Source organism: Epinephelus lanceolatus, chromosome 12 (assembly GCF_041903045.1).
Source record: "Epinephelus lanceolatus isolate andai-2023 chromosome 12, ASM4190304v1, whole genome shotgun sequence".
In the NCBI taxonomy this organism is placed as follows: Eukaryota; Metazoa; Chordata; class Actinopteri; order Perciformes; family Serranidae; genus Epinephelus; species Epinephelus lanceolatus.
In genome coordinates, this window is record NC_135745.1 from 22,920,391 (window position 1) to 22,932,662 (window position 12,272).

The following is a 12,272-nucleotide window of genomic DNA, read 5'->3' on the forward strand; positions in this document are numbered from 1 at the left end:
TCATGTAAGAGTGCTGTCAGAAAGGTTTGATAAGTCAGCACACTGTAATAGTTGGTAAAAGATCAACAGAGCTTTCTGCGAGAGATAAGCTAAGCTATAGTGCACAGTCTGCAAAGAATCATCAGTGACACAGCACTGTGGCGTTGTGCTGGAAATAGCAAATTAAAATTAAAATCAAGACATCCGAACATTCAGAAACTGTTTTTGTATTTTGCAGATTTGCTAAAATGCTTGTGATTTGACCATTTTGGGAAAAACACTGTCGATCAGTGAATGCTGGGGTAAATGTATCCGTGGACCTTTAGTCCAAAGCACAATGATTTCACGCAGAGAAAAGTACAGGAGTGAGATATATAATGGTAAAACCAGCTCCTTCTACAAAATGAAACAACCAGTGTAATGCTGTCTCATCCCTCCTGAAACGTAAAGTCCAGGGTTTAAACATTAATGGGCATTGTTTAAAGGTCATCCTCCTGCCAGCAGCATCTCTAAACTGAAAATCACCTCCCTGAACATGGCTGATTTTGGAGAGATTCTCCGGAATATAGGAGAGTTTGGATTATTTCAGAAGATCACCCTTTTCGCTCTTTGCTTCCCAAATGTTATTTTGCCTTTTCACTTTGCCAGTGTGTTTTTTATTGAATCAGATCCAGAGCGACACTGTAACACAGACTGGATCCTGCAGGCTGACTCTAACCTGACCACAGACGAGCAGCTGAACCTGACTCTGCCCCGGGAGGAGGATGGGACCTTCAGCAGGTGTCGGATGTTTGTCCCTGTGGACTGGGACATTGGTGCCATCAGGGAGTACGGACTCAATGAGACCACAGGGTGCCAGAATGGATGGATGTACCACAACACGGTGTATGAGGCCACCATAGTCACTGATGTAAGTAATGAGTCTGCCTCATGTATTAAACAAATATTAAAGCATCTACAAGGAGTTTTTAACTGGTTATAAAACAGTCTCAGTTTAATACTGATGACCGACAAACAAACAAGATCATCAGCGAGAAGACTGGCTATTTCTATGTGAATGCCTATGCACTGGCCTGATTCCTTGCCAATTCGATGAAATTTCCAAGATTCATTTCCTACTTCAGATCCTACTTCTGTGTGTACTAGGGCTGTACCGGACCTCAGAATTACGTCCATCAAATCGGATTTGGCCGTTCAATATGAATGTTTGACTATTTGTTCCTTTTTTAACACAAAGAGTTTGAGAGTTTTCACAGAGTACAGCGTAACTTTCACATAATATAGTGAACAATCGAAGGAGTTCAAGTATCTCAAGGTCTTGTTCATGAGCAAGGGTATAATGGAGCGTGAGATGGATCGACAGTTTGGTGTGGTGTCTGCAGTGATGTGGGCACTGCACCAGACTGTCATGGTAAACAGGGAGCTGAGCCGGAAGGCGAAGCTTTCATTGTATTGGTCCATCTATGTCCCAACCCTCACCTATAGTCATGAGCTCTGGGTAGTGATTGAAAGAATGAGGTCGCGGATACAAGTGGCCGAAATGGGTTTTCTTGGTGAGGTGGCTGGGCTCAGCCTTAGAGATAGGGTGAGGAGCTCAGACATCTGGAGGGAGCTCGGAGTAGAGCCGCTACTCCTTCACGCCGAAAGTATCCTCCCCTGTCAGCCAAAAAGCAATTGATATACTATAAAGCACAAAAAGTAAGGAAATTTGTGTTTGGTAGATTATTTCTAAATCTTATACCATTGGAAAGCCTGTTTGGCATTGTTTGGTGGATTGGATGATTGAAGTCTGAAGAAACGAGACCTATTGGCAATTTAACAATTTATTCATTTAACAAACAGGAGCTTCAGTAGCGTGTGGAAGAACCATACACAGCCACAACAGCCTGGCACCTCCTCTTCATGCTGGTCACCTGCCTGGTCACACACTGCTATGGGATGGCATCCCATTCTTCAACCAGCTTTTGTCACAAGTCAGCCAACATGGTTGTGTTGCTCACTCTGGCACGAACAGCACGCCTAAGCTGATCCCACAGGTGTTCACTGGGGTTGAGGTCAGGACTGCTGGCAGGCCATTCCATCCTCTCCACTCCCAAATTCTGGAGGTAGTCTCTGATAAACCCTGCTCTGTGGGGGCGAGCGTTGTCATCTTGGAGGACAGAGTTCAGTCCCAGACTGCAGAGATATGGGTTTGCCACTGGTTGCAGAATTTCATCTCGATATCTCTCTGCTTTGAGATTGCCTCCAATGATGACAGACCATGTTTTTCCAGTGAGGGAAATACAGCCCCACACCATCCCACTCCCTCCACCAAAAGATGTTACTCTATCGGTGCAGCAATCAGCAAAGCAATCTCCGTGTCTTCTCCACACTTTCCGCCGTAGGCAGAATTTGGACTCATCACTGAACATAACGTTCCTCCACATGTTCAGGTTCCAGTGCACATGTTTTGCCGACACCAGTGCAAACGGGCCTGACGGTGAAGGGCGGTCATGGCAGGCCTCCTGGCAGCCCTATGAGACCAGAGATTGGCTGCATGCAGTCTGTTCAGGATTGTCTGGGCAGGGAGCCGTCAGCCATATCGTCCTGCAAACCTTGACTGCAAACCTGTAGAAGACTGTCTATGGTTCCTAAGTGCTGACAGGATGAGGAAACTGTCTTCTTGGGGTGCCATCCTCTTGGGACGCCCACTTTGCGGCCTTTCTCTGACATCTCCTGTTATATGGAACTTGGCCTTCAGTTTGCAGATGGTACTAGGGGTTGGTTGGTTTTGCGGAACACCAGGTTGAAGTTGCTCTATCGCACGCGTCCTATCCACGTCAGTCAAACGTGGCATACCAATTCTTGGAGCAGACACTAACTGACCACTGTAGCAAGGCCCATGCTTACAGGTGCTGACATTGGCATTGGCAGAGAAGATTAATATAGGGAACAGTGTTAAAGCACGGGTGAAAACACGAGTCAACTTTGGTCCATCATTCAACAGATGGACAGAACTAAGAGTTTTGAAAGGATTCAAAACTGATCCTGAATATGCCCTCTTCCTCCTGGACAGGTATGTTGTAATTACCAAGCAACCAAATTTGTATTTTTACATGTAGCCTTATATAAACAACAGTTATTAATCTTACAAAGCCACAAAGACATGCATTTGCAACCTGCAAGCAGCTGTGTTTAAAACAGAAAAAATAGTGCTAAAAATAATTTGTATCTTTCCTAAACAACTGCATGCGCTAGCTGTAAGATCTTAACAACACGAGGCGGTGAGGCTCATGGCTGCTTTGAATAATCTTTATAAAATCCTCCTTTATTAACCATGTATTTTCATTTTTCTACAGTTTGATCTGGTTTGTGACCAGGCGTATTTGTTGGAAGTTGGACAAACCGTGATGATGGCTGGCATCCTTGTTGGTTGTCTCTTATTTGGACCTTTTGCTGAATCGTAAGTTTACTTGATATTGTACCAAACATGTTCTTGACACTGTTTCATGTTGTTCAAGACAAGAATCCCATAAATAAAGAGATGGTTATATCATGTGCTGACCAAAGAGGTTTTATCTGTTTCAGGTTTGGTCGTAAACGAGCAGCTCAGATTCCAGTCATTGTGATGCTCATATTTACTGCAACAACTGGACTGTGTCCCAACTTCTATTTATATTTGGCATCCCAGTTCATAACGGGAATTGGCTATGGAGGATATCGTCTGAATGGCGTCATATTGGGTACAGTATACTCCATCGTCTTACATCTGAGAGCACAATTTACAAGCTGTTGTCTTCATCCCATTTAGTAACAAACTCTTCTCTTTATTTTTCCGTTTATCTATTCCGTTTGTCTTTTCCCTACATAAAAAAAAAGCTTTTCCTGACAAGTGGTTAGCTAGCTAAACTGAAAACAATAGTAGCAAAACCCACCAGGCCCCACAGAAGTGCACCGAGCATTGAAGCCAATTTTCCAGTGTCCAAACAGCTCTATTGCAACTCCCGAGTCTGTCATGTGAGGCCATTGGGGCCCCAAAAGACTTTTCCCATAGACTGGTCCGATAACATTTGGAAAGTCTAGAAGAGCCGCAAGATTAAATCATTTTATCCCCATCCAAGTTATCCGTCCATTTATCTTCATCCGCTTATCTGAGACCAGATTGTGCATGGGGGCAGCAGGCCAAGCAAAGCACCCCAAAAGTCCCTCTCCCCAGCAACTCTTTCCAGCTCCTCCTGGGGGACCCCAGGGCGTTCCCAAGCCAGACGAGATATGTAATCCCTCCAGTGTGTTCTGGGTCTACCCCGGGGCCTCCTACCGGTGGGACATGCACCAGAACACTTCTAACAGGAGGCGCCCAGAAGGCATCCTAATCAGATGCCTGAACCACCTCAACTGACCCCTTGGTGGAAGTAGCTGGTTTGGCCAAGGGAAGTCTCTAGTGTGCCTGCTCTGTGGGCTTAATGATATGGAAGCAGCGCTGATTATCTGGATAATTTCATACCACAAAAACTGAGCTGTTTTGGCTTCATGCACCACTGAGTGACTTTCATAGGAATGAATGTGGTCCTGCTTCCAATGTTGTATCCAGGTCTCTTAACACATCCATGAACCCACTAAATAACAGCTAACTTTCAACATAAAACTACACCAGCCTGTGCAGATGTATGGACTCTTGTAACTCAATCAATCATTTATCATTTCCAATCATAAAAAAAGATAAGCTTTTCCTCACTATGGTCAAGGAACCTATAAAAGAAGGAAGGGTCATTATGTCAGTGACAGAGTTTGGATCCAGACTTTGGTTCCCATTTCTATCGAAGACGATGGGGCGGGCACGGCAGATCACACCATAATCCATCATATCTGTGCTTTTTCACCTTTGACCAAAAAAAAAATTGCTTCCACAAAATAAAAAACCCCCCACATTACATAATGTTAACTTTTTTTTGTGCATGTTAGTTTTTCTTGTTATTGGTCACCAAACAGATCATGGCTCAGTCCATCAGCTGCATAGCTCAACTCAGTTCTGTCATCATGATACGTGACCAAACGAGGCAGGTCCGACCTGTTATCACTGACGTGGCTGCTACAGTGCCTTACAACTTACCTCAGTGATTTACATTCGTGCTAGTCATCCTGCCTATATTAGCTAGACAATGGCAGAACGAAACAAACCAGCAATGTAGTTGAAAGAATTCTCTGTCCACATGTTGGGACAGACCCCCACTGTCTACAATGCTGCCTCCGTTAAAACGTACCATATTACAACCTTCTCCACCTCATTTGTTGTAGTGTTAAACTCTTTACTCCACCTTCTAGTGCCATCTATTGGCTATATCTAATGCCATCATAACGGACGCATGGAAGTATGAGGGCAGTGACGTTTACAACGTTTGAAACAGAAGTATCCGTTTTCGTATGTAAGGGTAGGAATGTTTCCGTAATCAAGGTTAACTGTCATTTATATCCTGTTTCTAGCCACTGAGTGGATCGGGTCATCCAAAAGATCATGGGGAGCGTGTGTGACTCAGCTATGTGGTGCAGTTGGACAGTGCGTCCTCGCTGGTTTGATCTACTTCGTCAGAGACTGGAGACTGGCTCAACTCATCACAGCTGCTCTGCTTGTAGTTGTTGCTGTTTACATATGGTGCGCATTAACTTTTTCATTACCTTTTCTCTGTGGATTAATGGAGGGTATACGCAAATATACAGGGTATACCCGTCTCTTTTTCTGGCTGTTTACAGTATATACATCTATCAGCTGAAAAGCCATTGGACTATACCGGAAAGTAGACTCTCTTCTGCCTCGATAACCTAACCATCGACCTAGTAGTACAAGCACCTCTTCAACTACCACTACACTGCTTCCTCCTGTTGTTTTAAATGAGCAGTATGTAACATTTAGTGGCATCTAGTGGAGAAGATTGCAGATTGTAACCAGATGAAACTCCTGCTGTGTGCCAAGCATGATCTCCCGATTAGAATTCCTTCAGCGTTCATTGTCCATGGAGGTTTTTACCAGGAGCTGAATTATCGGCAATTTTCTCCAAAACTAACAGACCAGATGATTAAACCGGTAAAAACACTAAAGCAGTTTCAGATTAAAAATCTGTGTTTCTGCCGTTTGGCTCGTTGTGGAGGCGCTGCTAACTACAGTAGCCAGTGCGAAAACGCAAATGTCCCCATCTAGAGCCAGTGTTTGGTTTGTCCATTTTGGACTACTGTAGAAACATGGTGGTACAACATGGTGATCTCCACAAACAAAGACTCCTATGTAGATCTAAACGTCTCATTCTAAGGTAATGAAAACACAGCAATTATGATTTTCAGGTGATTATACACTAGTGATACTCAACTTCTGGCCCGCGGGCCAAATCTGGCTCCCATTGGGGTGCCAGGTGGCCCCCCAAAAAATTTGTAATAACAGTGAAAAAAAAAAAGATACACACTGGGATTTTTTTGTACTTATACATTAAGCTACACATCGATAGGCAGTAACCAGCTTGACAACCGCCTACCCGTGAGAGCATTCTCTTAATAAGCGAAGCGTTCTTTAAAGCAGCTGCTGCCACTATGGTCCAAGGGCTGTGATGACAGGCCGGTGCTAAATAGCTGCATACTGTGGCAAGACCACAGAAATCGCTGAAATTACCAAGATTTCTACAGATTTGGACAATTTACTAATCATCTGAAATTTGATGGAAAAGTCATAGCAGGCCCAGTTTTCTGGTTGTCCTAATAAACTGCTGGCGCTGTGTTGTACAACTCTGGGTATTCAGACACCAACATTATCAGCTCCTCCATCTTGTCCTTTTCTGCTCCCGTAGTGCCCACCCCCTTATATTTAATCATCCAAAGCCAGGCAGATACTGCCACAAGTTCAACACAGTAAATCCCTACTGCCATCTTCCCCTCACTGAAATGACTGGAGACTTCCAGTTACCACAAGGTAATGTGAAAACAGTTTAAGATGCCAGAGTTCACAAAAAAGCATCAGAATAGAGCTTGTTTATCATAAAAAAAAAGGTGCCAGGGAGGATCCCCTGGATCCCCTGATAAATGTCTGGTCTAAGCCCAAAATGCCCTTAAATCCTAGAAACGCCCCTGTGTACATGTGCAGGGTTTCTTTCTGCAAAAGTGGCCCCTGGCAATATAATTTGAATATCCCTGTTACACACTAAAGAAAACATACTTTTTTTTAGAATATATTCCATTTCTACCAATATATCCCCCTAAATCCTACACACTGGACCTTTATAGGTAAATTACTGATTATTGATAAGTGTCACTGTCCTTGTTTCTGTCAGGTTTATTCCAGAGTCAGCCAGGTGGTTGTTAAGCAGAGGAAGGACAGAAGAGGCTAAACAGCTGATTACCAAAGTGGCAGTCATCAACAAACGGACTGTTCCAGAGTCTCTGCTGGAAAAGGTACGAACCCTTTCTGCCATTGTGTCAAGACTTAAACAGAGCATTACATCAAACAGCAAACCGATAGCGTGTATATTTGGAAAAAAATACTATTACATAAGAAAATGTTTGCAGTATACATACAATATATACATAATATATATATATATAACTGCTTATCTGTGTCAGAACTTTTTAGGCGAGTATTGGATTTAATGTCATAAAAACACCACATTCTATTGGTCGATACCGGACCTCAGTTAATTTAGGACAAATTAACAGAATGACTTACACAGAGAGTTAACAATCTCAGAAACTGAGAACTGTCTGCCAGGCTGTTTGACGACATGATTTGCTCACATAAGCAACCGTTACCCCCTGTGTGCATTACAGATTGTTGAGAAAGAAACTGAGAAAAAGGGAGGCATAATAATTCTTATCCAATCATCTGTGCTTAGGAAGTATTTCTTTACCATAGTATTGGCATGGTAAGTTACATTTTATGATTCTATTGAGCCTATAAATGATGCATTGAGATGCTTCAGTCATAATACATGTTAAAATTCATGTTTCCACTTGTTTAATATTTGTCCTCTTTTTTGAAATCCTCAGGTTCTCTTTGAACGTTACCTACTACTGCCTTTCATTCAATGTGGGAAACTTTGGCTTGAGCGTCTTTGTGACGCAGTTCATGTTTGGTCTGACTGAACTACCGGCTCACATACTTTGCATCTGGCTGTTAGAGGCACTGGGGAGAAAAGTGTCACTGATGTCAACTCTTCTGATGGGGGGATTCTTGTGCATTTTAATTCTAGTTGTTCCTCAAGGTAAAGCACTTCAAGATGGAGTTTCTCTGTGGTTGTTGTACTTAATTTACTTTTAGTACACTTAAAGTAAATTAAATAGCATTACAATAAAGGTAGATTAAGTATAATTATAATGAAATACATGGAAGCAGAGCTCTTGTTTGTGCTGGTGGCTTAAAACAATGACATGACAGTTTACATAGATGTTCGTGGTATAGTTTCATTTTATACATCCACAAGCCACGATACATTGAGTATAATCGATATATGTCCCACCCCTACCCTGATTTTTACTCTGGCTCCACCAGCAGGTTGGTTGGTTCAGAATAAAATTTCAGCAATATAAAATAGATTTCCTCTCGAGCTGCTACAGTTAGTCGATAAGTTTGGTATTTTTCAATCTGGACCTTATTTTTTTATATTTATGTGTCTAATGGAAACAACAGTTTTTAAAATTGGTCCTGTATTGAGTGAGATGTTACTGTGGGCTCTGGGAAATTGTGATGAACATTTTTCACAGTGTGTTGGCATTTTATGGACTAAACGATGAATTGACTGGCAGGTTTATCAATAATGTAAATAATTGCCCTGCTGGCCTCTTTCTAAGAACAGCCTCACAGAGCCTCCAGCATGGCTGCTTGTTGTACAATAGTTTTCATTTATCTGACACTGAGTTATTCTGTTCAAGGTAACGCTGTAGCTGTCACCACGTTAGCAACCTCAGGACGTTTCTTCATAAACTGGGCAGGATCCATATGCAATGTGTATGTTCAGGAGCTGTTCCCAACATCTTTTCGGTAAGTCCTCCATCTCCGTCTGAGTCTCTCTGTCTCACAGTATGATGCAGCCATGACTGCGTGTCTGTACCGAACACAAGCTTCAGTGTTTACTGACAGGATCATTAAAGTGTTAATCAACTGTCGCAGTCAAATTCGTCTGAAGACAATTAAAGTCTTTCAGGTACTGAATGTTATCAGAGTTCTCATCAGTCAGCTAATGTTGGGCAGGTTAAATGTTTTTATCCAAGAGAAATGACCTGATTCAGGGAAATATAATCACTATGGTACAATTACATTGTACTGTACTTAAACTTATTCAACCTATTGAAGAAGCTTCATGAGATTTAATTAAGTTTATCTGATCATTTTTTTCAGAGTTGCAAAGACCATGATGAAATACTTAAAGTAAACTGTGCACGTCTGAGCTCTGTGTGTCTCTCTTTCAGACAAACAGCATCAGGTTTGGGCTCCATTGCCAGCAGAGCTGGTGGCTTGTTGTCCCCGTTGCTCAACATGTTGGCCATGTACCACTGGTCCATACCCATTGTAATCTTCAGCGGCCTTCCACTGATCAGTGGAGCTCTGAGCTTCCTGCTTCCTGAGACCAGGAGAAAAGAACTTCCTGATTCAACCACTGAGGCCGAGGGCAACAGGTAAGCAAGCTGACGTTGTCTCCTGTGGACACCTTCTCCGAGGACTCTGCACAGTGTCATCTAGTTTCATTATACTGGAGGGAAGACAGACATCTCTACGACTGATATCTCCAACTAGGCACGGGTATTGTTAAGAAAGTAACGTCACACAACGCCACCAATACAACTGAACTAACATCCTGTTCTATGTGTTTTTTTCTCCCACAGAAATAAGATGACCATGAAGAACCAAACTGAATCACACCAGCCTGCACAAAGCATATCTACCAAACTGTAGTCTGAATATTTATGTTAACATTGGTTGTTGCTCTGCCAGCAGCAGAGACTCAGGACTGTGATCAGTCAGCTCATCTAGTGGTCCGCTCTGGTCCATCGTCATGATCTACTGACCACATCTGCATCAAATCTGCTTAAAATGTTAATGTTTTGGTGGCCAAGCCTTCCTTTATAGAGTCACCAAGTTTCCACTTGTACATTACTAGAGCATTCATGCCTTTCATTCTGGACTCTCCATTGGTTTTCCTGTGGTGCCACCTTCTGGCCAGATATTGCTTTTTCTTTTCTTTTTTGTAAATATGTTTTATTGATTTTCAAAGTCTTTATACCACAATTTAAATACAAAACATGTACATTTGAATTCACTTCAACCACTCCTCCCTGATCATAAAGAAACACTTATATACAGAATTCCTGAGTCCATCCCGACCACCATGCCTGCCCATCCATAGGATCACAGGGTACAGGATACATTCAGCTGAAGGAGGAGGACTAACATAACTTCACCAAATAACTGTATTAACTGAATCAAATAAATGTAGAAAGAGAGAACAGAGGGGTAAAATGAGAGTAAAGAGAAAACAAAACAGGAAATAAAGGGGTTGTAATGTGACATTTATCGGTACCAACTTATCTTTTATCAAAGGGGTCCAAAAAGAAACTCCTTTACATATGTTTTTGATTTTTATAGCTTTAAAAGAAATAAGTAACATCTCTGACCCGATGAGAAAAGGATGTCGGAGCGCCTTGCTTCCAATTTAGATGGATCAAATGTCTCGCCAGGAGCATAGTGAAAGCTGTAACCATGTGGGCTTTATTTGGTAAGATAGCACGGGATTCCTTCAAAGTTAAACGAAAGATTAGGGTGGGCCTGGGTTAGGGTCCACCTCGGTTTCAAACATCTCACTAAAAGCTTTAAGAAATACTTATCCAGAAGGTGGATAGATTTGGACATAACCAAAACACAAATGATGTTTGTACTTTTGTTTAATTTGCTTCTGTTGTCTTGTGAAGCACTTTGTAACATGAATGTATTGTTATTATTGTTAAATGCCAGTACACAAGATACCTTAAAATCTAATGAACTGACAGCTCTGACAACATTCATGCTCACAACCTTTTTATTTTTAATGACATGATGGCTTTACCTCTTGTGCCACCGTCTGGACAAACTTTACATGTTCAGTTGGTCCGTCAGTTTTTATCGTGCACTGACACAATAACATGTTACTTAAATTATTAACTGTGTCTGAGATCTACTTTCTACTGAAATGTGATTGCTGCAGCTCTCAATAAAACTCTTCACAATGTTCATTCATTTTTTTCTGTAACCGCTTATCCTGCTGGGGGTCCCAGGGGGGCTGGAGCCTATCCCAGCTGACATTGGGCGAGAGACAGGGTACACCCTGGACAGGTCACCAGACTATCACAGGGCTGACACATAGAGACAGACAACCATTCACACTCACATTCACACCTACGCACAATTTAGAGTCACCAATTAACCTGCATGTCTTTGGACTGTGGGAGGAAGCTGGAGAAAACCCACGCTGACACAGTAAAAACATGCAAACTCCGCACAGAGGGGCTCCCCCACCCTGGGTTGAACCAGGAACCCTCTTGCTGTGAGGCAACAATGCTAACCACTGCACCACCATGCTGCCACAAATATGCATTGCAGCTCCAGACACATTTTTCAAAAAATGTTCTGGTCTGGTCTGGTAAAGGTTGCCGACCCCTGGTTTAGGGGGACACATATGAGATGGAGGGTTTGGTGGTCCTCTGCCAGAAAATGTGGAGCATAAACATTTCATCTAAAGGACATGTCTCCCCTTTGAAACATCTGCAAATGGTGAATAGTAAATGGACTGCACTTGTATAGTACTTTTCTAGTCTTCTAACCACTCAAAGAACTTTTTTTTTAACTACATGTCACATTCACATGTTCACACACTGGTGGCTGAGGCTACCATACAAGGTGCCACCTGCTACTCAGTAACCATTCACAGGCACTAACACATTGTTGGAGCAGCCATCGGGAGCAATTTGGAATTCAGTATCTTGCCCAAGGATGCTTCGACATGCGGGCTGGAGGAGCTGGTGCTTGAACGATGACCACCTCTACCTCAGAGCCACAGATGCTTCTAAATAAGATGAACAGTATCTGCGTGGAATAAAATGGGCAAATATGTTGTTTTATTTGGGTGAACTGAGCAGCTGCTGAGACTCATAGCAGCTCGATTTAAGCAGTAACACTACAACAGTCCTTTTTTAAAGAGTGGACAGTACCCTGATACAACCACAATACACTATAAGCATGGAAAGCACAATAAAATACATAAACCACAGCACATATCCCACAATACATCTACTACAATAGACATACCACT

General features: G+C 42.5%; 1 protein-coding gene across 1 annotated transcript; it reads left to right on the forward strand.

Moving 5' to 3' along the window:
• The first annotated feature begins 434 nt into the window (after positions 1-434).
• On the forward strand, positions 435-11,196 carry LOC117271749 (solute carrier family 22 member 13). The gene is made up of 10 exons (XM_033650109.2): positions 435-889; positions 3,318-3,421; positions 3,547-3,701; positions 5,440-5,608; positions 7,269-7,389; positions 7,762-7,856; positions 7,981-8,195; positions 8,863-8,971; positions 9,400-9,606; positions 9,814-11,196. Exons 1-10 carry the CDS (start codon positions 515-517, stop codon positions 9,881-9,883), a joined length of 1,620 nt encoding a protein of 539 aa, XP_033506000.1. The 5' UTR covers positions 435-514; the 3' UTR covers positions 9,884-11,196.
• The last annotated feature ends 1,076 nt before the right edge of the window (positions 11,197-12,272 follow it).